Source organism: Aquarana catesbeiana, linkage group LG06 (assembly GCF_042186555.1).
Source record: "Aquarana catesbeiana isolate 2022-GZ linkage group LG06, ASM4218655v1, whole genome shotgun sequence".
Classification (NCBI taxonomy): domain Eukaryota; kingdom Metazoa; phylum Chordata; class Amphibia; order Anura; family Ranidae; genus Aquarana; species Aquarana catesbeiana.
Genome location: NC_133329.1, coordinates 30,587,914 through 30,615,379, shown reverse-complemented (window position 1 = coordinate 30,615,379; position 27,466 = coordinate 30,587,914). Strand labels below are relative to the sequence as shown.

The 27,466-nt window shown below is 46.7% G+C and overlaps 2 protein-coding genes across 2 annotated transcripts in view; both read left to right on the top strand.

The window, feature by feature from the left end:
• Nucleotides 1-27,466, top strand: part of LOC141147933 (transmembrane protease serine 9-like) — a 441,310-nt gene that overhangs the window by 254,209 nt on the left and 159,635 nt on the right. The window lies entirely within an intron of this gene.
• The window catches only part of LOC141147352 (serine protease 33-like), a gene marked incomplete at its 5' end in the record, with an annotated part of 115,845 nt that overhangs the window by 67,471 nt on the left and 20,908 nt on the right, over nt 1-27,466 (top strand). Inside the window, one exon of the mRNA XM_073634592.1 lies at nt 14,119-14,273. Coding sequence (XP_073490693.1) covers nt 14,119-14,273 — 155 coding nt within the window. The remainder of the gene's footprint in view (nt 1-14,118; nt 14,274-27,466) is intronic.

Genomic DNA, 27,466 nt, shown 5'->3' with positions numbered 1-27,466 from the left:
CCTCAGTTTTTTTTTTGTTTTTTGTTTTTTTTTTTAGTAGGCAGGTGTTATATGTATGACACTAGTATCCTCTGAGAAATGAGGGGTTAATGTCAGTGGTTAGTTTTATCCCAACCCTCAGCTCAGTATAATTGTACCCACCCATTTAGATTTAAACCCCCTCGGTTGCCTTTTTTTCCTTGACTATGACAAAGCGATGGTCCCACCCCTGGGCCACCTCTGACAGCGTTGTATAGCTCTGTACAACCTCTCCAGCGTGTCAGCCTCAATTCTCCAGCAAGCTATACTTGCCCATATTATATGCAATTACATGGGACTGTGCTGCATCTGATGGAGCCGATCCACTAACACTGCCATAGCATCAGTACACACTGTATACGAAGGAGCTGATCCACTAACATTTGGGCGGCATCAGACCAGACTTTGTACGTAGGAGCGATCTCTCAGCTGATCCATCCCAGTCATGCTGGGTCTTCCCCTTCTTTGAGTCAGTGTCTCAGCTGGACGGACATCACTGACATTGTGAGATGGAGCTCCTCTGCTTCATCCTGCATCGCTTTCCTGGGATTACACCCGAACCCAGCAGTATTACCCTCCAGCTACTGATCCCTCTCTCCCCCCTCCTTCCATTGTGGGCGAACAGTTTTTGAGAGCATTCAGTACAACTCCTCAATGCTCAGTGGACTGGTGGAGATTAAGGAAGCCACCCTCTCCTTTCTTATTTTTAACTGCGAGTGAATAAGACTGCATTTTTATTACTTGTCTTTATTCATCATTATTTGCCATCTCTTTGAATAAACTTATTCATTTTTTAATGACTTTTTATGAACTGCGGACTGCCTTCTTAACCCTTTGAGTGCTGGTATTTGTTGTTTTCTACTGCCTGATCCATTTCTACCAGTCATGTTTTTTTTTTTCCAGCTGCACAAGGTATAGACCAGGTATATGCAATTAGCGGACCTCCAGCTGTTGCAAAACTACAAGTCCCATCATGCCTCTGCTTCTGGGTGTCATGCTTGTGGCTGTCAGAGTCTTGCTATACCTCACGGGACTTGTAGTTCTGCAACAGCTGGAAGTTCGCTAATTGCATATCCCTGGTATAGACCCTCAATTACTGATTTTTTTCCTATATTTTGCCTGTTCCCTCTATTTTATCGCTAGTATATTGTTGTGTGGTTTTCTATGAAGAAAAAAAAAAACACTAATCCATTCAATTACAAGCTTAGAAGTAACAATGACCTTCATTTTGGGCCAAACATGAGCTTTACCCAAACCGAAGTCAATTGGAGTTAAAGAGAAAGAAAAACAAATCCTCCCTTCACTGCTATAGCAACAAATTATCAATATTACACTTCCTGGCCTCTGAACTAGGGTCTTATTGCTTACAATGGTCAATAATGGGAGGGTTTTCTATGGCCAGGCCCTTCCCTGTAAATGTCACTGTTCCCAGCAGCTTTTTGTTAGTGTGTATTGGAGAGACCTGGAGTAGATAGTGAGAGCTGACAAAGATATATATATATATATATATATATATATATATATATATATATATATATATATATATATATATATACCTCCAAACTTTTGAACTTCAGAATGAGAGCTGTGTACAGAGTTTAGGATTCTGGCATGAGCTATGTACAGAGTGCAGGGTTCTGGGATGAGCAATGTACAGAGTGCAGGGCTCTGGGATGAGCTATGTACAGAGTGCAGGGTTCTGGGATGAGCTATGTACAGAGTGCAGGGTTATGGGATGAGCTATGTACAGAGTGCAGGGTTCTGGGATGAGCTATGTACAGAGTGCAGGATTCTAGAATGAGCTATGTACAGAGTGCAGGGTTCTGGAATGAGCTATGTACAGAGTGCAGGTTTCTGGGATGAGCTGCATGCAGAGTGCAGGGTTCTGGGATGAGCTATGTGCAGAGTGCAGGGTTCTGGGATGAGCTATATACAGAGTGAAGGGTTCTTGCATGAGCTATGTACAGAGTGCAGGGTTCTGGCATGAGCTATGTACAGAGTGCAAGGTTCTGGGATGCGCTAAGTACAGAGTGCAGGGCTCTGGGATGAGCTATGTACAGAGTGCAGGGTTCTGGGATGAGCTATGTGCAGAGTGCAGGGTTCTGGGATTAGCTATGTGCAGAATGCAGGGTTCTGGGATGAGCTAAGTACAGAGTGCAGGGCTCTGGGATGAGCTATGTACAGAGTGCAGGGTTCTGGGATGAGCTATGTACAGAGTGCAGGGTTCTGGGATGAGCTATGTACAGAGTACAGGATTCTGGAATGAGCTGTGTACAGAGTGCAGGGTTCTGGGATGAGCTGCATGCAGAGTGCAGGGTTCTGGGATGAGCTATGTGCAGAGTGCAGGGTTCTGGGATGAGCTATATACAGAGTGAATGGTTCTTACATGAGCTATGTACAGAGTGAAGGGTTCTGGCATGAGCTATGTACAGAGTGCAGGGCTCTGGGATGAGCTATGTACAGAGTGCATGGTTCTGGGATGAGCTATGTGCAGAGTGCAGAGTTCTGGGATTAGCTATGTGCAGAATGCAGGGTTCTGGGATGAGCTATGTACAGGGTTCTGGGATGAGCTATGTACAGAGTGTAGGGTTCTGGCATGATCTATGTACAGAGTGCGGGGTTCTGGGATGAACTATGTACATAGTGCAGGCTTCTGGGGTGAGCTATGTACAGAGTGCAGGGTTCTGAGATGAGCTATGTACAGAGTGCAGGGTTCTGAGATGAGCTATGTACAGAGTGCAGGGTTCTGGGATGAGCTATGTACAGAGTGCAGGGTTCTGGGATGAGCTATGTACAGAGTGCAGTGTTCTGGGATGAGCTATGTACAGAGTGCGGGGTTCTGGCATGAGCTTTGTACAGTGTGCAGGGTTCTGGAATGAGCTTTGTACAGTTTGCAGGGTTCTGGAATGAGCTATGTACAGAGTGCAGGGTTTTGGGATGAGCTATATACAGAGTGCAGGGTTCTAGGATAAGCTATGTATAGAGTGCAGGGTTCTGGGATGAGCTATGTACAGAGTGCAGGGTTCTGGGAGGAGCTATGTATAGAGTGCAGGGTTCTGAGATGAGCTATATACAGGGTGCAGTGTTCTGTGATGAGCTATATACAGGGTGCAGGGTTCTGGGATGAGCTATATACAGGGTGCAGGGTTCTGAGATGAGCTATATACAGGGTGCAGGGTACTGGGATGAGCTATATACAGGGTGCAGAAGAGGTGTAATTAGAACCTTCAGAGCCCTGGTGCAAGAAACCATGAAGGCCCCCATGACCTCTGGCCTGGGCCATTCCCTCCGAGCCCAGCGGATCCCTTTCACATGTTGTGCATGTCCTGCAGCCTTGGGCCCCTCCATGGTGGCGGAAGGCCAGGGCCCAGTTGCAAGTGCAACCTTTGCTGGTAGTTCCGCCAGTGGTGTCAGTGTGGACTGTGAATGGTGTCAGTCAGTAGGGCAGTGGACATGGTCAGTAGAGCAGTGGAAGTGGTCAGTAGGGCAGTGGACGTGGTCAGTATGGCAGTGAACGTGGTCAGTAGGGTAGTGGATATTGTCAGTAGAGCAGTGGACATGGTCAGTAGAGCAGTGGACATGGTCAGTAGAGCAGTGGACGTGGTCAGTAGAGCAGTGGGCATAGTCAGTAGGGCAGTGGATATTGTTAGTAGGGAAGTGGACGTGGTCAATAGGGCAGTGGATGTGGTCATTAGTGAAGTGGATATTGTCAGTAGAGCAGTGGACACGGTCAGTAGGGCAGTGGATATTGTCAGTAGGGCAGGGGACGTGATCAATAGGGCAGTGGACATGGTCAGTAGGGCAGTGCATATTGTCAGTAGGGCAGTGGACATGGTCAACAGGGCAGTGGATTTGGTCAGTAGGGCAGTGGATGTGGTCAGCAGGGTAGTGGACGTGGTCAGTAGAGCATTAGATATAGCCAGTAGAGCAGTGGACATAATCAGTAGGGCAGTGGACGGGATCAGTAGTTTTACATTTGTGTTATATTATTTTTTACCATTATATTTTATTTTATAATTTTATTTTTTAGAGTTTTTTTACAGTTTTTGATGGGAGTTGATGGGAGGGGTGGCAGTGGCGGGCAGTATGATGGGGTGGAGGGCAGTATGATGGGAGGGGGTGAAGGTGGAGGGCAGTATGATGGGAGGGGGGGCAGTGGAAGGCAGTATGATGGGAGGGGAGGGAGTGGAGGGCAGTATGATGGGGTGGAGGGCAGTATGATGGGAGGGAAGGTAGTGGAGGGCAGTATGATGGGAGGGAGGGCAGTATGATGGGAGGGGTGATAGTGGAGGGCAGTATAATGGGAGGGGGGTTAGTGGAGGGCAGTATAATGGGAGGGGGGTTAGTGGAGGGCAGTATAATAGGAGGGGGACAGTGGAGGGCAGTATAATGGGAGGGGGGCAGTATAATGGGGGGGTAGTGGAGGGCAGTATGGGTGGACTGTACAGCATGTCTGGAGGGGGACAGTGTATGGGAAGGAGCAGAGTAACCATGAGCATCCTCAGGGCAGTGCAGGGAGCATTTCTCCTACCTTTCTTCCAGTGGCAGGATTAGCCTTCAGGGAAGATGCGGTGTCGGGGGCGGAGCCGGGGGTGGAGCTTAGGCGCTAGGAGGAGGAATCCTCCGGCTCGCTCTGAATGCTTGGGCTCCACTCTCCTCCTCGTCGTGACCTCACTGGTTGTTAGACGCCAGACGGGCCATGTCTAGCAACCAGTTGTTTTGGCAGTGAGTCAGGCAGCATCTGGGGTTGAAATAAAGCGGATCTCGGGCAGAACTAGTACAGTGAACAGTGCAGGACAGCAGCGATGCGGCGTAATCGGCCAAGGGGGCAATTCCCAGACATTGTATTGTCCTGGAATGAAGGTGCCCGGGACGTGGGACAGACCTCCCACAACGGGACTTTCACGGGCAATCCGGGATGGTTGGGAGATATGTATTATATATATATATATATATATATATATATATATATATATATATATAATATATATACATACATACACTGTATAACATTTTTGTAACTATTTTATTATATCTTTTGATGTGACAACACTGAAGAAATGACACTTTGCTACAATGTAAAGTAATGAGTGTACAGCTTGTATAACAGTGTAAATTTGCTGTCCCCTCAAAATAACTCAACACTAGGGATGAGCCGAACACCCCCCGGTTCGGTTCACACCAGAACCTGCGAACGGACCGAAAGTTTGCACAAACTTTAGAACACCATTAAAGTCTATGGGACTCGAACGTTCAAAATCAAAAGTGCTAATTTTAAAGGCTAATATGCATGGTATTGTCCTAAAAAGGGTTTGGGGACCTGGGTCCTGCCCCAGGGGACATGTATCAATGCAAAAAAAGTAAAATATTCCTTTAAATATCGTACCTGGGGGGGGTGTCTATAGTATGCATGTAAAAAGGTGCATGTTTCCCGTGCTTAGAACAGTCCCTGCACAAAATTACATTTTTAAAGAAATAAAAGTCAATTAAAACTGCTTGCGGCTTTAATGTAGTGTCGGGTCCCGGCAATATGGATAAAAATCAGTTTGACAAACAGCATGGGTACCCCCCAGTCCATTACCAGGCCGTTTGGGTCTTGTATGGATATTAAGGGCAACCCCGCACCCAAATTAAAAAAAGGAAAGGCGTGGGGCCCTAGGCCCTATATACTCTGAACAGTAGTATACAGGCGGTGCAAACAAGACAGGGACTGTAGGTTTGTTGTTAGGTAAAATCTGTTTGTAATTTTGAACTGGTACATTTTTAAAGTGTAGCTCCAGCCAAAAAATCTATTTTTAATATTTTTGGAAAACATAGGGAAGGGTTATCACCCCTGTAACATTTGTTTTGCTGTCTGTGCACCTCTTCAGAAGATTTCACCTCACTTTCTGTCCCAATGACAAATGTTTTTTGAAAATTTGGGGTTTTTATTGAAACAAGGATTGGTGATAAAGTATCAGTGGAGAGGAGACACGTTTTTCCCATATTAACTCTTGCAGGAGAGAATTTCCCTTCCTAGGGGTAGATTTAATCTCACTTCCTGTTGTCTCCTTCCGTTTGCAAGTAGGAGTCATTTGTAAGTTGGATGTTTGAAAGTAGGGGCCTGCCCTATATACTCTGCAGAAATTGGGGCCTTAGGTGTTGGTGTTGCCACAACACTGTAAGCCCTCAAAGTTACTCTTAGTGGGCGCAGGAATGGGCCCTGCTGTGAAATATTCGATCAAGAATTGTAATTACATGCACCTGTTGAACAGGGGCAGAAAAATTGGGCCTTTGGTGGTGGTGTTGCCACAACACTGTAAGCCCTCACAGTTACTCTTGGTGGGCGCAGGAATGGGCCCCGCTGTGAAATATTAGATCAAGAATTGTAATTCCATGTCCCTGTTGAACAGGGGCAGAAAAATTAGGCCTTAGGCACTGGTGCTGGTACCACAACATTGCAACCCCTCACAAATATTCTAGTTGAAGCGCAGGAACGAGCCCTGCTGCAAATTATTGCATCAAAAATTGTACTTACACTCCCCTGTTAAACAGGGGCTGAAAAATGTTCTTACAAGCAATCAGCATGATCATTCAGGAGGAAGAGGATAATCACTCAGCATACCAGGGTAGTCACTCAGCATCAGCAGCCTTGAAGGGATATGACATTTTTAAAAAAAATTATTCGGTTACATCAGCATCAGGTGCTTGGTAGCTGGTGGAGATCCAAGACTGATTCATTTTTACAAAGGTCAGTCGATCGACCGAGTTGGTGGACAGACGCACCCTGTGATCGGTTACAAAGCTTTCAGCAGCACTGAATGTGTGTTCCGAAAGAACGCTGGTTGCAAGACAGGCCAGTAGCTCAATTGCATACTGTGCAAGCTCTGGCCAGTGATCCATCCACAAGACCCAGTAACCCAGAGGATTTTCGGTGGGAAAGGTGTCCAAGTCTGATCTTGCCCATAGGTGATCCTGCACCATGCGAATCAGATGCTGGTGATGGTTGCTGGAACCGATCAGACCTTGGGGCTGCGGTCTAAAAAATTGTCTGAACGCATCGGTCAGACGGCCACCTTCTCCACCACTCCTTCTGTGACTGACCGAAGCCTCAGCAACACGTTGTCCAGGGGGACCGGGAAATTGTAACCTCCCAGGCTCTGGAAATGCATTGCACAAACCTTTCTGCAAGGCCTCCCGAAGATGTTTCATCCTCTGCGACGACAAGATAAGGTCCGCAACCTTACCCTTGTAACGTGGATCAAGGAGGGTTGCCAGCCAGTAATCACCCCTCCCCTTGATACCATTAAAACGAGGATCCTTCCGCAGGCTTTGCAGGATCAGGGAGGCCATGCAGCGTAGGTTTGCTGAAGCATTCGGTCCGGAGTCCTCTGGGTCACTAAGGACGACATGATCTGCAGCCACCTCCTCCCAGCAACGTAAAAGTCCATGGGCTTCTTGGGACTGTAAATGATCCCTTGAAGACTGCTGCTGATGCTGAGTGCCAGTCTCCACCTCCATGCTGACACAATCCTCCTCCTCCTCCTCTCCCTCCTCCTCTTCCTCTTCCTGTGTGATCGGCGGGCATGCAGGAACACTGTCTGAATAAAGGGGGCCTTGAGAGGTAAGGAAGTCCTCCTCTTCCTCCCTCTGTTCTGCCTTGAGTGCCCTGTCCATTATTCCACGCATTGTGTGCTCCAGCAGGTGGACAAGAGGTACAGTGTCACTGATGCATGCACTGTCACTGCTCACCATCCTCGTGGCCTCCTCAAATGGTGACAGGACAGTGCATGCATCCTCGATCATAGCCCACTGGCATGGAGAATAAAAAACAAGCTCCCCTGACCCTGTCCTGGTGCCATAGTCGCATAGGTACTCATTGATGGCCCTCTGCTGCGTGTGCAGCTGCTGCAGCATGGCCAACATTGAGTTCCACCTGGTGGGCATGTCACATAGGCGGTTCTTGGGCAGGTTAAATTCCTTTTGGAGGTCAGCCAGCCAAGCACTGGCATTATATGACCTGCGGAAATGCACACAGACTTTCCTGGCCTGCCTCAGGACATCCTGAAAGCCCAGGTACCTGCCCAAGAACCGCTGCACCACCAAGTTAAGGATGTGAGCCAAACAGGGCACATGGGTCAGTTGTCACTGTTGGAGGGCAAAGAGAAGGTTGGTGCCATTGTCGCAAACCACTATACCTGGCTTAAGTTGGCGTGGCGTCAACCACCTCTGAACCTGCCCCTGCAGAGCTGACAGAATCTCTGCCCCAGTGTGGCTCCTGTCCCCCAAGCACACCAGCTCAAGCACCGGATGGCATCTTTTTGCCTGCGTGCTTGCATAACCACTTGAACGCCTACGGAGCACCGCTGGTTCCGAGGACAAATCAGCACAGGAAGAAGCCATGGAGGAAGAAGAAGAGGAGGGGGTGGAGGAGAGAGGTGTGGCAGAATCACCACTAGTAGAATTTTGGAGGCGTGGTGGCGGAACAACCTCCAACACTACTGCACCCTGTCCTGCGTCCTTCCCAGCTGCCAGCAGAGTCACCCAGTGCACGATGAAAGATAGGTAACATCCCTGTCCATGCCTGCTGGACCATGAGTCAGCGGTAATATGCACCTTACCGCTGATCGCCCTGTCAAGAGAGGCCAAGACATTGCCTTCAACATGTCGGTAGAGAGCCAGAATCGCCTTCCGTGAGAAAAAGTGGCATTTGGGAACCTGCCACTGAGGAGCCGCACATTCCACAAACTCACAGAAGAGGGCAGAGTCTACCAACTGAAAAGGCAGCAGTTGAAGTGCTAGCAATTTTGCCAAGCTAGCATTCAACCGCTGGGCATGTTAATGGCTGGGAGCGAACTTATTTCGGCAGTGCAGCAGCTGGGGCAGGGAAATTTGCCTGGTACAATCTGACGTTGGTGTACCAATAGCAGATTGCCCGCAAGTACTTTTCTGTGACACACCTAATTCTACACCTTCATTCGTCTCAGTGCAGGTCTCAGAGAGGACTGAAGGTATAGTGGGTATGGAGATCCCAGATGATGAGGAGCAAGGAGAGGTCCTCTTTGTTCTTTGGTGTGGGTCTTTTAGGTACGCTTGCCAATGAACTGCATGGCAGGTCGACATATGTCTGGTCAAGCATGTGGTGCCCAAGCGGGTGATGTTTTGGCCACGCGAGATACGCTTGAGACATATGTTGCAAATAGCAGCAAATAACACCAAATAACTTTTGGAATAACGTGCAGAGACAGCAGCGCCCTGCACATGAGGAGCTCTGCGGGGTGATGCAGTCGGTGTGCTGCCCTTAAGCTGGCCCCTGGAGGGCATCCTGCCTCGTTGGTGTTGTGCCTCCTGACACATAATCACACACATAGGTTGGACTTGATGGACTTGTGTCTTTTTTCAACCTCACCTACTATGTCACCTACTACTATGTCCTCCTCTCTACTATCAGGCATCCACGTGAAGTCAGTGACCTCATCATCCCTTCCCTCCTCATCACTGGAGCAAACCTGGTAGTATGCTGCAGCTGGGGGAACATGCCTGCTAGATTGCCGTCCTTCTTGGGCACCCCCTCTCTCTGGGCTTACGTTACTGCCTTCCTCTAGCTGGGTACCATCATTGGAGCCTTCAAAACGCTGAACATCCTCCTGGAGCATGTACCCAACACTGTGGTCAAACAGTTTGGGGGACTCCTCAGGAGGACATGGTGGGGCTAGGGAAATAGTGACTGATGCCATTGAGCCAAGGGAAGAGACCACATTGGCAGAGGCTTTGCCAGACAAGGTACCCTGAGCCTGGGTGAGAGAGGATGAGGAGGATGAGCACGGCTTGGTCATCCACTCTACCAAGTCTTCCGCATGTTGCGGCTCAACATGGCCAGCTGTCGAAAAAAAGGACAAGCATGTCCCACGGCCACGTGCTTAAGAGGATGCACCGTCTCCATGACCAGCTCTGTTGCCTCTAGACACAGAGCCTGCTTCCCCTCTTTTATTGGCTTGTGACTGTCTGCCTCTCCTTGTTGGCCTTCCAGACATACTAATGGCCTGCAGTGAGATGTAGCTGCACAAATGGGATGTATATATATACTGATACTGCAGCTAGCAGAAACAACTTCCTGCCTGTAGTATTATTATTATGAGAACACCAGCAATGGTCTTCAGGTAGCTTTAGGTGCACACTGTGAAGAGGACACAGTACATTAACTGTAAATACTGTATCTGCCTGCCTGTGGTATTAATAGGATCAGAAGAACACCACCAATTTTCTTCAGGTAGCTTTAGGTGCACACTGTGCAGAGGACACAGTACACTAACTGTAAATACTGTAGCTGCCTGCCTGTTGTATTAATAGGATCAGAAGAACACCACCAATTTTCTTCAGGTAGCTTTAGGTGCACACTGTGCAGAGGACACAGTACACTAACTGTAAATACTGTAGCTGCCTGCCTGTTGTATTAATAGGATCAGAAGAACACCACCAATTTTCTTCAGGTAGCTTTAGGTGCACACTGTGCAGAGGACACAGTACACTAACTGTAAATACTGTAGCTGCCTGCCTGTGGTATTAATTGGAGCAGAAGAACACCACCAATTTTCTTCAGGTAGCTTTAGGTGCACACTGTGCAGAGGACACAGTACACTAACTGTAAACAATGTAGCTGCCTACCTGTGGTATTAATAGGAGCAGAACAACAGCAATTGTCTTCAGGTAGCTTTAGGTGCACACTGTGCAGAGGACGCACTACACTAACTTGTAAATACTGCAGCTGCCTGCAGTACTAATAGGATCAGAAGAACACCACCAATTTTCTTCAGGTAGCTTTAGGTGCACACTGTGCAGAGGACGCATTACAGTAACTTGTAAATACTGCAGCTGCCTGCAGTACTAATAGGATCAGAAGAACACCACCAATTTTCTTCAGGTAGCTTTAGGTGCACACTGTGCAGAGGACACAGTACACTAACTGTAAATACTGTAGCTGCCTGCCTGTGGTATTAATAGGATCAGAAGAACACCAACAATTTTATTCAGGTAGCTATTGGATCTAAATTGCATCAAAGAAGTGCATGACTCTTTTTCAAAAAAGTGCCACACCAAAACGCATGGTACTTTGTTATCATGTGTTTTTTTTTCTTGTGATTTCTCACACACAAAATGATGTACTTTTTTGTGTGCTAAAAGAACACCCACAATTTCCAGGGCCAGATTAAGAACATCATGGGCCTGGTGCTGAGGATTTTGGTGGGGCTTTTTTATAAAAAATATAAATAATTAATATGCAAACAATTTTTTGTTATAACAAATTAAATTAAATAGAGAGTATGTACAGGAGAGAAGTGTATGACAGAGGGCAGTATGTGCAGTAGAGGATTGTGGGAGGTATGACAGGGGGCACTATGTATAGGAGAGGAGTGTGGAGGGTAAGACAGTGTGCAGTATGTACAGGAGAGGAGTGTATGACAGTGGGCAGTATGTATAGGAGAGGAGTGTGGAGGGTATGACAGTGGGCGGTATGTACAGGAGAGGAGTGTGGAGGGTATGACAGTGGGCAATATGTACAGGAGAGGAGTGTGGAGGGTTGACAGTGGGCACTATGTACGGGAGAGGAGTGTGGAGAGTATGCCAGTATGTACAGGAGGAGTGTGAAGGGTATGATGGGGGGAGTATGTACAGGAGAGGAGTGTGGAGGGTATTATGGGGGCAGTAGGTACAGGAGAGGAGTGTGGAGAGAAAGACAGTTGGCAGTATGTACAGGAGAGGGGTGTGAAAGGTATTATGGGGGCAGTATGTACAGGAGAGAAGTGTATGACAGAGGGCAGTATGTACAGTAGAGGATTGTGGGGGGTATGACAGGGGGCACTATGTATAGGAGAGGAGTGTGGAGGGTATGACAGTGTGCAGTATGTACAGGAGAGGAGTGTATGACAGTGGGCAGTATGTACAGGAGAGGAGTGTGGAGGGTATGACAGTGGGCGGTATGTACAGGAGAGGAGTGTGGAGGGTATGACAGTGGGCAATATGTACAGGAGAGGAGTGTGGAGGGCATGACAGCGGGCAGTATGTACAGGAGAGGAATGTGGAGGGTATGACAGCGGGCAGTTTGTACAGGAGAGGAATGTGGAGGGTATGACAGCGGGCGGCATGTACAGGAGAGGAGTGTGGAGGGTATGACAGTGGGCAGTATGTACAGGAGAGAAATGTATGACAGTGGGCAGTATGAACAGGAGAGGATTGTGGGGGGGTATGACAAGGGGCACTATGTACAGAAGAGAAATGTATGACAGTGGGCAGTATGAACAGGAGAGGATTGTGGGGGGGTATGACAAGGGGCACTATGTACAGGAGAGGAGTGTGGAGGGTATGACAGTGGACAGTATGTAGAGGTGAGGAGGATGAAGGAATCTGGGAAGTGAAAATGTAAAGGCTTGTGGATGGATGTTTAGGGACTGCGTAGTGGCTAAGCGGGCCATACATAGATTGAAATTAAGCCAATTAAGCAGAGACCAGCCATAGTCGATCTATGTATGGGCTAGATGGTTGTACACAAGTCAATCTATTAATCAACCTGTACAACAAGCCTGTCAGGTTTTTCCCAAAACAATCAGTGCTGCCAGCTATAGTTAGCATCACTGATGATTGTATTGTGTGGGTAGGGAAGGCTCCCCACTGGCTGAACACAATAACACTGCGGGAGCGATTCCCCATCCACAATGGGGAGAGGGTGTGTGTGGGGACAGGCTGGGGAGAGAGGTCTGTCAACAGGGGGGTATGAGGTGGTCATGGAGGAATATCAATTAGCGGGTGAGGGGGAGTAACTGGGAGGTGGCTAACATGGGAAGTGTCTGGGGAGTGACCTGGTTGGTGGGGAGTTTGAAATGGATGATGTGTTTCAAGTTTCTTTCACATTTGCGGTAATGCTTACTGCCCTCTGAAAAGTGATCTGTGGTGGATTGCTTTACAACGAGTGGTATAGCAGCAGCTGACAGGCGTTCATGAGGTGCTACTGCCACCTCATACATTTTTACATTGCTGAATGGTCGTTTTACATTGTTTGACTATGCTGCTACTGCGAGCGAGTTTGGCTTGCAGTTGCAGAGTGGCCCCATTGAAATCAATAGGCGAGTTTGACAGGCGGTGCTGCCTGTCATACTCTGCAGGCTCCAAGCTGTCCATTGAGCTCAGTGTCTCTGACAAGAAGTGAGGAGAGGCACTGTGAGCTCATCCTCTCAGTCTGCTGCAAACAGAGTGTGTCAGCTTGTATTTAAACTGGCCGCTCTGTATGTAGCTTCTGACAGGCTACGCAAGGAGCCCCGTATCTCCGCAACCATAGATGATAGGAGCCCCAAATTTTGACCAGTGGTGGGGTAGGTCTTCAGCTACCTTCCCCCCTGTGACCCCTGGTCGTTGAGCCACGACCCTCGAAGTCGATCATTTTTTTGTTTGTTTATTTATTTATTTATTTTGGCAAATGGGCCTTTCTTAAAGCAGAGTTCCACCCAAAGTGGAACTTCCGCTCATCGGATTCCTCCCCCTCTCCAGTGTCACAATTGGCACCTTTCAGGGGGGAGGGGGGTGCAGATACCTGTATAATACAGGTATCTGCACACACTTCTGGGAATAGACTCCCGTGGGAGTCACGCCCCCTCCCGCACTCCCCCCCTGTCTCCTGGGAAAGACACAGGTCCCAGGAGATAGCGGGGACCATTGAGAACGCGCAGCCCGACTCACACATGCGCAGTAGGGAACCGGGAAGTGAAGCCGCAACGCTTCACTTCCTGATTCCCTCACTGAGAATGGCGGCGGCAGCACCCGAGGATCGAGGGACAGTTCGGTCTCGGGTGCCGACATCGTTGGACCCCGGGACAGGTGAGTGACCTTATTTTAAAAGTCAGCAGCTGCAGTATTTGCAGCTGCTGACATCTAAAAAAAATTTTTCGCCGGACTCCCGCTTTAAGGTAAGGGGCCTGGAGCTGCAGCTCCAATAGTCCCTATGTTAATCCGGCCCTGGACATTTCAAATGCATTTCTGTAATGCACAAGTGTGAAAGAAGCATAAAAGTGATCAATCTATATATCTATCTATTACTTTGTAATCATCTTCTTCTCTATGTTTCATCACCAGGAAACGTAGTTAAGAATGGGATCCTCCAGGAGGTCATGGTTCCTCTAATAGACCGCAGTACGTGCCAAACATATTACAATGTGGGAAGTTTCTACACCATCCAGTATGATCAGATTTGTGCCGGCTACAAGGAAGGGGGAAAAGACTCCTGCCAGGTGGGTAACGCCAAGATCATTCCAGTATGGCTCACTTTTTAGGTCTGTATTTCTTCACAAGAAGCAGAATCAATGCATGACATCAGTTAACATGACACTAAACTCTATTTTTTTTTAAATAAAAAAGAGGTTATACCTACCTGCTCTTCAAGGCTAATTTATGTAGGATATTCTATCTATCCATATATATATATATATATATATATATATATATATATATATATATATACATACATACATACATACACACACTGTATCACATTTTTGTAACTATTTTATTCTATCTTTTCATATGACAACATTCAAAAATGACACTTTGCTACAATGTAAAGTAGTGAGTGTACAGCTTGTATAACAGTGTAAATTTTCTGTCCCCTCAAAATAACTCAACACACAGCCATTAATGTCTAAACCGCTGGCAACAAAAGAGTACACCCCTAATGAGAATGTCCAAATGGGGCCCAATTAGCCATTTTCACTCCCCGGTGTCATGTGACTCATTAGTGTTACAAGGTTTAAGGTGTGAATGGGGAGAAGGTGTGTTAAATGTGGTGTTATCGCTCTCATTCTCTCATACTGGTCAATGGGAGTTCAACATGGCACCTCATGGCAAAGAACTCTCTGAGGATCTGAAAAAAAAGAATTGTTTCTCTACATAAAGATGGCCTAGGCTATAAGAAGATTGGCAAGACCCTGAAACTGAGCTGCAGCATGGTGGCCAAGACCAGCAGTTTAACAGGACAGGTTACACTCATAACAGGCCTCTCCATGGTCGACCAAAGAAGTTGAGTGAACGTGCTCAGCATCATATCCATAGGTTGTGTAGCACTAACTCACGTTGGAGCTGCTGATTTAAAGCGGGCTGTTACCGTCACCTTGTTACCTGTAATTTCACCAACACCGGGTCTAGGGGTCCCCGTTGAGATTACTGCGAGGCAATGTAGGCACCAGTGACTTAAGTATTTTTCCAATGCTTTAATGGGGATAACTGGAAGAAGTTGCAGGAAAGAGGTAGAAGAAGAGTTGCAGGGATGTTCAAATACCTTTTTTTGGCGTAGCGTCAAGTAAATTAAATCTTTAGGATGGATGTATCCTCAGTTTAGGATTAAATCTTTGCCCGCCCGGATAGGTTTCTCTCACTGACTTAGCAGATGGAACGCAGCATGAACAAAAAGTCTCTGCCACAGACTTTGGGTGGAACAAACTCATACGATCCTCTGCCACAGGATGTAGTAGTTTCCTTGATGAATAGCAAACACAGTACCAGAACCTTTAAGCCAACCCGGCAGTACTTGTGCGGTAGTGTAATTTAGGATACGTCCTCCAATCGAGTCACCAGGCCCTTCTTAAGACCAGCCTTGCATGATCTCTTCCAAGATGGGTTCTCCCCTGGATCTTCTCGATTGTCCGGCTTCTTCCTGCAGGACAGACAGCACAGGACCATCCCAGCCATAGCAGGCCCCAGACAAGCTTCTGGGCCCACTCGCCCGGCTGCAGCAACGTAACCCTCCAAGCTGGAGGGCCACGAAATAGCACTCACTGACACATACCTCTAGGCCAAGAGGGCCACGAGGCAAAAAGCTCCCTGAAACATGGCGTCTGTCCCATAAATATCCTCTCCCAGAATGCAACTCGGAGGACCACCTCCGCCGAGTTATCTCCGGGACAGAAGAGCACTCATACACTTTAGCTTGTTGAAAGAATGGAGAGTTATCAGATCTCATCACAGGATGGACTGTGGAGGTCTTATATGTAGAGCAGTGCCAACATCCTAATTTTACAAATCTTAGAAAAATGGGAGGGAGGGGGGTATAAAATACCCAGGAGAACGAAACAAATGTACTTTGTAGGCACCAATCGTAAAAATCAATGTAAACTTTTATTTATACATAATTGTTAAAAAGAATCACATAGATGTTAACACTACCACTACCCTCTATGGCGTTCTGATGCCTGGGCGTCTCATCTGAACAACACGAATATCTGACGGCGGTCCTGGGATCCTACTAGGTAGCTCCCTGCTGGGATAGGATTAGAGCTCTATTGCAGCCATGTTAGTGATGATTTATCTGGTGCGAGGTTTACAAACAAGTAGCTGATTCTTGCTGTCCACAAGACCTGCTCAACCTGCATTACTTTATAAGATTAAAGTCTCTGGATTCTCTTAGGCACCTTGATCATTGGAGGCTTTGTCTCTAAGTGTATTTCAACTACCCATAACCTCTACCTAATCTGAAGACGGATTCATTTACTCTGGCTGGTAACCCAAACAAGCTCCTGAAGAAGCAATCAAAATTTGCGAAACATGTAGAGTCTTACCGAGCTATATCAGTTTGAGGTTATTGAAAGGGAACGGAAGGGGTTCATCCCTTCCCTTGATGTAGGGGCGATCCCCTGACCCGTTCTCATACATTTAGGTAGTGATACACACTACCACTTCCCTCAATGTATTGCGTTTTTTTTTTAAATGTTTACATCTATGTGATTCTTTTTAACAATTATGTATAAATAAAAGTTTACATTGATTTTTACGATTGATGCCTACAAAGTCCATTTTTTTCGTTCTCCTTGGTATTTTATACCCCCCTCCCTCCCATTTTTCTAACACTTTAGCTTGTTGCTTTCCAACACCGACCTACGATGACAACGACACCCACAGGCGCAATGTGGAACTGCACACAACACAGCCAAGCTGGAACAGAGGCTAAACTAACATTGGATTAAACCTGAACAATGTATAACACAGATGATCCATTAAATTTACCTATAAGCGGTAGATTCGAAATCTACCAGCGCTACATACTCCCCCCACTACAATAGACGTTGTCCCCAACGTCTGCCAAAATATAACTCTCAAGCCTGAAAGTAGGTATTTGAACTCAGAACTTGTATGGAAAAGAGGAAAAGACAGTATAGAAATGTTACAGTTTCAACATTTATACAATAACATATTCACATAAGACATGTCACAAACCTTCACTATCTATTTAGCTGAAAAGCCTAACAGCTTGATAGGAGATATGATGGTTCCTGAAAAAAAACAAAGTTAGACACACACAAAAATATACAGTATCGTCACTAGACAAGTTAAGAGCAAAGCCTCACTCCAGCAGAAGAATGACACTCTCTTCCCACAGATTTTTTTTTTTTTTTTTATATGAACTAAACAAAAACGACTTGAAAAGTCCATCCCTATCTCTGAGCAAAATGTATTTTTCTAATAAAGCAAATCCAATCAGCAAAAATCTTTGAATCTGGAGACGCTGAGATGAATATAATCTCTTGACCACGGAGATCTCTAAACACTGACACTATCTAACTATATACCCCAAAGTTCTTTTGCATAATCACCAATAAAACCGGGGATCTGGCAATGTCAGTTTCCTTCCCAGTTTATCCACCGTAGTGATAAAGTACATAATGTCATCTTTTCCAGGTCTGCAAATGACCACTTTGTCAGCATAGATGTGCCGACCATAGTTCCAGTGTAGCAAACATCCATTGAAACGTTCATCCATGGCAACATAATACCCAACTTTCCGTAAAGGTTTTGGCACCATCAAATAGTTCCAAACAGCTTCACGGTACCATTGTTCCCGATTGGTCTCAATTTCCTGCATAATGTCCTGAGTAACATAGGGAAATTCCAGACCATATTCTGTGGCAACTCGTTTGGTGTGCACTCTCTGTAAACGGGCAAGTTTAGGCAAAGTTCTATTTTTCCCCAAGACAGAAGGCACACAAGCGTTCAGTGACTTACGCACCATCGATCTGATGGGTGTCGGTTCAAACTTCAATAAACTAGCAACTTTAGACAATGTCTCTTTGGTAGTACTGTGCGGCTACACACAAGGTTATGTCTTCCCAGAATCTAGAGCTATCCATTTTGAGAAAGTCAGGGCAGAAGCAATATCTTCACCTTGGGCCCACAATAGTTCCTGTGACATTGTCTCAAACAAATCATCATCATCACCGGAGAGATCTGATATAGAATCTATCTCCGAGTCTCTCAACTCTTCTGCAGGCAAATATTTACAAAGAGTCCCAGACATGTTCCCCTTTGATCTCTCACCCGTTCATGACGTGGACTTCTCCGGATCCATATATTTCTCTGGCTTCGGTTCGGGTAGTCTCTGGGGTAGGCCTCGACCACGGCCGCGGGAAGCCTTCACATATCCCACCTTCCTCTGGACAGGTGCAACGGGGATAGGTGTGGTAGAAGTAGAAATGAAGGTGATGTCCGCTGATGAAGCGGTAATAGCGACATCTCCCTCTGAAACACTCTGGGTAGCAGATGAGATCACGGCCTGTTGCTCTCCAGCAGCAATGGCAGCAGTCTCCACTGTGGCAATACCTGTAGCCCAATCCACACGATAAGCACGGGGCGACATGGTAGGCTGCTCCACTGTGAACAAATATTCTCCGCATTGCAAACATCGGACAAATTGACGGAGATGTATGGCCAGTCCTTCACACTTATGGCAAAGCATGCCTAGCCCTTCGATATCTCCAACCTTGTATAGTACGAACCACCCCTGCGGCTTCAAACGAATGCCAGTATCTGTAAGCAGGGTTCCGGTCAGCATAGTACCTGCAGCGGTACTTGTAGGGAACATCTTGGACCCCACAGTTGCCAGTACCAATGGGAAAAAAGACATGGCTGCACTCCGATCCTCTCAACACGATCACGAGGCTTCTCTTCTCCTTTGGCGCCAAACACACACACCCGCGTCCCACACGGTAACAAGTAGATATGGCTCCTCCCACTTGTTCCTCTGATCACGTAGCTCCCGGGCTTTTACTTTCCACCCGCAGCCTACGCAGTCAGAAATAAAGTTCTGCAACTTAACCCCTTCTTCTCCTGGAAAAAAGTGACAAAGTCCAGAAACCTCTTCTAACATTGACTCTCGGTGAAAATACTTCTCATGGCTGCTTAGGGTAATGGCAAACAATCCCGGACGACGCACCCACATGTAGCACTAACTCACGGTGGAGCTGCTGATTTAAAGCAGGCTGTTACCGTCACCTTGTTACCTGTAATTTCACCAACACCGGGTCTAGGGGATCCCCGTTGAGCTTACTGCGAGGCAATGTAGGCACCAGTCACTTAAGTATTTTTCCAATGCTTTAATGGGAATAACTGGAAGAAGTAGCAGGAAAGAGGTTGAAGAAGAGTTGCAGGGATGTTCAAATACCTTTTCTTGGCGTAGCGTCAAGTAATTTAAATCTTTAGGATGGATGTATACTCAGCTTAGGATTAAATCTTTGCCTGCCCGGATAGGTTTCTCTCACTGACCTAGCAGCCGTAACGCAGCACGAACAAAAAGTCCCTGCCACAGACTTTGGGTGGAACAAACTCATACGATCCTCTGCCACAGGATGTAGTAGTTTCTTTGATGAATAGCAAACACAGTACCAGAACCTTTAAGCCGACCCAGCAGTACTTGTGCGGTAGTGTAATTTAGAATACGTCCTCCAATCGAGTCACCAGGCTCTTCTTAAGATCAGCCTTGCATGATCTCTTCCAAGATGGGTCATCCCCTGGATCTTCTCGATTGTCCGGCTTCTTCCCGCAGGACAGACAGCACAGGACCATCCCAGCCATAGCAGGTCCCAGACAGGCTTCTGGGCCCACTCGCCCGGCTGCAGCAACGTAACCCTCCAAGCCGGAGGGCCACGAAATAGCACTCATTGACACATACCTCTAGGCCAAGAGGGCCACGAGGCAAAAAGCTCCCCAAAACATGGCGTCTGACCCATAAATACCCTCTCCCAGAATGCAACTCGGAGGACCACCTTCGCCGAGTTACAGTATCTCTGGGACAGAACACTCATACACTTTAGCTTGTTGCTTTCCAACACCCACAGCTTGGTGCTTTGACACCCACAGGCACAATGTGGAACTACACGCAACACAGCCAAGCTGGAACAGAGGCTAAACTAACATTGGATTAAACCTGAACAATGTATAACACAGATGATCCATTAAATTTATCTATAAGCGGTAGATTGGAAATCTACCAGCGCTACAGTTGTCTTTGGGAAATAGACGTATGAGTGCTGCCAGCATAGCTGCAGAGGTTGAAGTGGTGGGGGGGTCAGCCTGTCAGTGCTCAGACCATACACCGCACACTGTATCAAATTGGTCTGCATGGCTGTCATCCCATAAGGAAGCCTCTTCTAAAGATAATGCACAAGAAAGCCTGTAAACAATTTGCTGAAGACAAGAAGACTAAGGACATGGATTACTGGATTACTGGCGCCTCTGGGTGCGGTCGTTTTTATAAAATCAAATTTATTAACAAAATAAGATCAACTAACATGTAGTGTGAAGGTAACAGGCATGGTATCAAAATAGTCATGATGACTCTTCCAAGAGATCCTGTGCCGTGTAGTCTGTGCTGTGAATGTGGGTCTTCCGATAGATGTAAACGCCGGATCCGGAAGGCGGCCTCAAAGCGAGGCTTGGAACACAGACGGCAACTGGCTGCAGGGGGGATGACGTCATCGGAAATGGACGCGTTTCATGAGCATGCGCACTTGGGTGTATTGCAAGCCGCACTCCTTTCTCAACAGACATAGTCTGATAACCATGGAAAGTATTTTATAAAGGAATGGGAAGGGTACATGGGCGGGACCAGGTGTGACAATAAATGAAAAGAAATGAAATGGAATAAATAAACTGGAATAAATAAGAGCTGCTCTGGACTTGTATATAATAATGGTTGAAAGAAAAAAATGAGTGAATCGGCTGTAAACTGAACGGTGGTGAAAATTGATTGCTACTACGTAACTGCTGGATAATGTAGGTATGGCAGCAGGCTTTAATGATTGGAAGGGGGGGAAGAGAAAGAGTCGGACCTGCAGAGCGCCAGTGCGCATGCATGGGGGGCGCTCACTCTCATACAGTACAATCTGACGTCCGCATATATGTATATATATAAAAAAAAAAAAATACACATACACACACATATATGGGAGGGGACCTATGACATTGTTATACATAAGTATATATGAATTGTACGTACACTGAGACTGGTAAACATATTGGACATGACAAGTGAATCATACAACGCATATAATCTGCAATAATAAAAACCATTAAAAAAAAGGGATATATATGCAAAAGATGTAGTAACTAATGGCATGCTTAAGATGTGTATTGCCCCGTATACACGGTCGGACTTTGTTCGGACATTCCGACAACAAAATCCTAGGATTTTTTCCGACTGATGTTGGCTCAAACTTGTCTTGCATACACACGGTCACACAAAGTTGTCGGAAAATCCGATCGTTCTAAACGCGGTGACGTAAAACACGTACGTTGGGACTATAAACGGGGCAGTGGCCAATAGCTTTCATCTCTTTATTTATTCTGAGCATGCGTGGCACTTTGTCCGTCGGATTTGTGTACACACGATCGGAATTTCCGACAACGGATTTTGTTGTCGGAAAATTTTATCTCCTGCTCTCCAACTTTGTGTGTCGGAAAATCCGATGGAAAATGTCCGATGGAGCCCACACATGGTCGGAAAATCCGACCGTGTGTACGGGGCATATGACTAAAACAGTGTGTGGATTATAAAATGGTGGAGATCTCTATTCCTTCATCCATACCACCAGGTGAAAGAACATCTAAATAGAAGATTCAAAATGTTTCTCTAGCGCAGAGCTATTTGAAACGCTATGCAGCTGGAAAAGATTTGGAAATTTGTTCGATCACCCAAACTTGTAACCCTTCCGTGAATTGATGATGGACTTGGGTGAAATGTTTGGGCACACTATGGGCCACTTTCAATCGACCTCCTGTTTTCTCTAAATCTATTCCTGAGGGCTCGTATTGTGCGGCCCACATATAGTAGGCCACAGGGACAGGTGAGTCCATAAACCACAAAATCTGAGAAACAGTTGTAGAAGTCCTTCAGTGTATGGGTAACCATGGGCGTCCGCAGAACTTTTTTCAGGGGGGGGGGCATAATTTAATGGACACCCATGCTCGGCCCCTTTTCGACAATGTCATGAAGGGAGGGGCTTAGTCACTGCCACTGTGCCAAACGCTGCCACTGTGCCATCAAACGCTGCCAGTGTGCCATCAAACGCAGCCACTGTGCCATCAAACGCTGCCACTGTGCCATCAAACGCAGCCACTGTGCCATCAAACGCTGCCAGTGTGCCATCAAACACTGCCAGTGTGCCATCAAACGCTGCCAGTGTGCCCTCAAACGCTGCCACTGTGCATTAAACGCTGCCAGTGTGCTATCAAACGCTGCCAGTGTGCCATCAAATGCTGCCAGTGTGCCATCAAATGCAGCCACTGTGCCATCAAACGCTGTCAGTGTGCCATCAAACGCTGCCAGTGTACCCATCATATGCTGCCAGTGTGCCCATCATGATTGGCGGAGAGACGGTTTAGTGTTAGGAAAGTGAATAGTCATTCGCTTTTCTAACACAGCTGAGTGACCTGCGAGCGCCATGGCGCTTGTAGGTCACCATTTTTGACGCCTATTGGAGCCTATGGCTCTAATCAGGTGCTTAAAAAACACCCCCCGCCGATGTAATTCAGGCGTCCTGCCCCCGAAAAGGGGCCGGGCACCTGAGTAGGGGGTGGCAGGGGCGGCAATGCATGAATCTATCTATAGGTGATAGAGGGGTGGCAGGAGAGAGGGGGCGGCGCTCCCGTGCCTTAATGCACGGGCCTCCATTGTATTGTGGCCATATTTTGATCTTGATGAAAACAGCTATACAGACTGTATAATATAAAAAGATCAAAATATGGCCACAACAGTTCCAGTTGTATTGAAATACAAAAAAATTGTACATAGTGGTATACAGGCACTGCTGTTACCTGTGGTTCTTCAGGGTCGGGATAACCCAGGCACTGGCAGTCACTCAGGCAGTGTATTCTCTGTCATCCCCGCCACTGCACGCCACGCAGCTGTGACCTGTGGTAGGAGCCGGCGCCGCGCCAGCCGGATCGGCATAGCAGTAACAACATATTTTACACAGGCAGAGGCAGCAGCCAATCAAGGCGGGTCAGTGTCACATTAAGCAGAGCGACGAGCACAGAGGCTCGAGTGGCAGAGCCAATCTGATGCTCGGCCAGGGGTGAGGAGGGAGGTACGCTCACGCACGGATGCATGTAGTCGGAAAAGACAGCCCCAGCAGCAGCCAGGCTTTAAAAAAAAACACCACGGCTGCCGCGGAGGCGGCGGCGGTTGCAACACAAGGAGGATTTCAACACACAGATTCCAGGGGGGGCAAATGACCCCCCTTCCCCTATGGTGCGGACGCCCATGTGGGTAACCCCTTTTGTGGTAAATGACTTTTGGCCATGTTGTACGTATTTACACGTTTTACATAAGGGTTGGTGGCATTGAAACATCCCAACTAATGGAATGAGTACAGGCTTGTCTGGAGAAGTACATCTGGGTCGAATTTTGCCGGGAGCTATTTTCATTTTTAGATTAGGAGCTCTTCGATATGTGACCCTCGGTCTTTCTGGAATAAAGGATTTCAGGAGTGGATCCTGTAGTAATATACTCAAATGGTCTGCTAGGATTTTTTCCATTTTCCTCAATTGATGGTGGAAGGTGGTGGTGAACCGGACAGTATGATTCTCAGGTTCGCGGAAATGCTTCAGGGTTTTGCCATTTAAATAATATTGAAAGGCTTTGTCAATGAAAGTTGGAGGATAATCTTTATCCTTAAACTTCTTTTTGAGTAGAATACTTTGGTCGACATAGTCCCATTCTCTTGTACAGTTCTGTCTAAGTCGACAGAACTGGCCCTTGGGGATATTGTCGATCCATTGTGGGAAATGACAACTGTTGTGGTGCAAAAATGAGCTGCCCGCAGTGGGTTTAACATAGTTCTTAGAGATAATGGTGGAAGTGGCTGGATCATGGCTTAACTCGAGATCAAGGAAAGGTAACGTATCGGGGTTGGTAACAAAGGTGAAGGACAAACCATGCCGATTACTGTTACAATAATCTACAAAGTTGTCAATCACGTTAACAGGACCGCCCAAATGATGATAATGTCGTCAATGTAACGACCAAAAAAGACAATATTGCATGCATATGGGTTATTGTGGAGAATATATGAATTCTCCCAATAGCCCATAGCTAAATTGGCATAGGAGGGCACGAAATTCGCCCCCATAGCCGTTCCCTGTATTTGTACGTAAAAATCCCCATCAAACTGGGAGTAGTTGTGTGTCAGACAAAAGGATGTAGCATCCAAAATGAAGGATGCCTGACGGGGGTTGATTAGGGGATCTTTGGCCAGAAAAAATTCCAATGCCAATAGGCCAAAGGAGTGGGGGATGGATGTATACAGTGAGTTTACATCAAGTGAGAGCCAGACATAGGTATGCTCCCACTTGTATGCAGACAAGAGTTCAAGAAGATGCGTCCCATCCCTGATGTAAGACTGTAGCTGATGGACGATGGGCTGGAGAAATTGATCAATGTATAAACTAAGCCCTGTGGTGGTACTGTCCATAGCAGCTACAATGGCTCTGCCTGGAGGGTTATTCAAGTTCTTATGAACTTTAGGGAGATGATAGAAATAGGGGATTTGGTAGAAGTCTTTGAGAAGAAAGGACTTCTCCAATTTGGCGAGAATATTATTTTGGCAGGCCGTGGTCACCAAGATGTTAAGTTCTTTGGCAAATTCAGGGGTTGGATCTTTATTAATGGGCTGATATGTGGTGGCATCGGAAAGTAACCTTCTTGCCTCTTCCATATAGTCACTCTTGTCTTGCAAGACAATTCCATCACCCTTATCTGCTGATTTGATAATCAAATTGTCGGCTTCCATCAAGGATTTGAGGGCTCTAGTCTCTAGAGGTGACAAGTTATTCGTTTTGGTGGTGCTGGAAGGCTGGCATAGCTTTTGAAAGTCTGCAAACACGACTCTATAAAAGCTCTCTATGTATGGGCCTTTGGCTTGCGACGGATAAAAATGGACTTGGGCTTGAGAGAGGTAGGAATGACTGGGGGAGAAGTGGCAGTATGTTGTGTGAGGAGATGGATCAGCTTAGCATCTAGCAGTGAGTTATCCATATCATCAACAATACTGGTGTCAAATAAAAATACATCTGATGCAAGAGCAGGGGGTGATGTGAAGGCAATGGCATTATCCTGGGTGTTCTTTTTTTCTTTGATGTGGTAATAACGCTTCAAAGTAAGGTTCCGCACATATCTGTTCAGATCCTTAAATAAAAGAAAAGGATTGGGTTTATTCACGGGTGCGAAGTTGAGACCTCTGCTCAGGAGTGAAATATCTGCGTTTGATAGGTTGTGTGAAGACAGATTGAAAATCTGCACAGTTTCCTTATTTTGGATGCATTGGGATTGTCTTTTATTTCGTCCTCCTCTACAGCCTCTCCAATGAGCTTTTTTCTTTTTCTGGATGCTGTTTGAGGAGGACTGGGCACTAAATAAGATGGAGGGAGGATGGGGAGAGAAGAAGAAGTGGAATCAGTATGATCGCTCATATGGGGAGAATCAATGTGGGGTGCAGATAACATGATATCTGTACCCACTGGGGGATTCCTATAGTGACCAAATCAGGGATGATAGATCTACATGAGTCTGTGTTACCCGGGGTGGTCTGGCTGGAAATGGGGGACAATGCTGGCAACCCTAGACCAGAAAGAAAAACAGAAGAAGTGGTGGGCCTGATCAAGCTGTCAGAGCGTGGTCTGGTAGGTGGTCAATTATAAAATTGATTCAGAGCAAGAAGGAGGCTGGAATTGCTATAAGGATACTTTTGACAAATATTCTTGATATGATTACCACTGGTCGGATGTTTTGTTACCTGAAGTGGGGGATCAGGATTACAGGGAGCTTTACTGGGCTTCCGATTATCATATCGGATAGGTGGGCCTACAGAAAGGCTCATGAGGGGACGTGGGGGATCAGTAATGTTGGGTAATAGAGAAGGTAAATCTGAATGGGTATTTGGAGGGGCTCCTCTCTGACTTAGGGTGACCGGGGATTCACTATAGAGCTGGTCTCTCCCTTTTTTATTCCAAGAAAATACTCTATCATTGTTGAAATCGTCTAGGTCACGTCTGAATTTACCCAACTTCATACGTAACAAAAGATCCTCATCGGCTTTAGCATTTCTCTTTAATGTCAAGCCATGAAAGGGGAATTAGTATGACTGGTGATGTCTGATATCAATGTATGAACATCTTGTTTAAGTTTATTAAATCTGGATGTTCTATGCGAAAAAAGGATGCTCATCCATTTGGAAGTACAAAAGGCAGAGATATCAGCCAAGTCCCGTTTATTATCAGTGTCGAGGAAGGGGCACACTTTCATAACCCTTAAACCTCTGGGGGAAATGTTGGTGTCAATATATTTGCTAAGACAGAATTTATCCCACCACTGCTGGTTGGTGGTCTCGATAATTCTTTCTAATTGTTTAAATTTCCCGCATAAAACATGTCGTTTTCTGCTGGGAAGAACATAACCTTGTGAAAAGGCCTATGAGGGGAATAGAGTATATAGATCGTTCAGAACAGTATAGTGACTTCCGGTTCCAGCACCACATGAGGAGGAGGTGAATAGCTCCAGCTCCTGCACCGCTCCTCACATACCTGGCATATTACCTCAGCCACTGCTTTGGAGAGACCCCCCTCTATCCCTGCTTCACTCTGGGCACAGATGGATCGCTTTGTGGAGCAATCCTATGCACTGGCGGTATCCTCCACGATACCCCCAGCGGGAGAAACAACAGCCGACACGGCCAAAATGGAGGCCGCCCCAGGCACAACAGAACTGCTGCAGATGCAGCCACAGCCTCCCTCAGCTTATGAGATGACAGGTACGGATCCTGCCTCCCCCGCTGGCATTGCACAGGCTGTAGTAACACTGCTGGGACCCACACTAACAGACACTCCAGATGCAACAGTGCACAGAGGATTGGAGCAGCTCCACATAGAAATCCAGGCACAGGCACAGCGCATCACTCATGTGGAAGAGAGGATATCATCCCTTGAGGATGATTGCACAGCATCATCTGCCGCACTAGCACGCATCACCGCCACGAACAGGGACATATGGGATAAACTTGACGATCTGGAAAATCGTTTGAGAAGGAACAACTTGCGCATAATCGGTTTACTAGAATCGATCCCAGCTTCCCAGCTCACGAATATATGTGCAAAAACCAACCCAGAG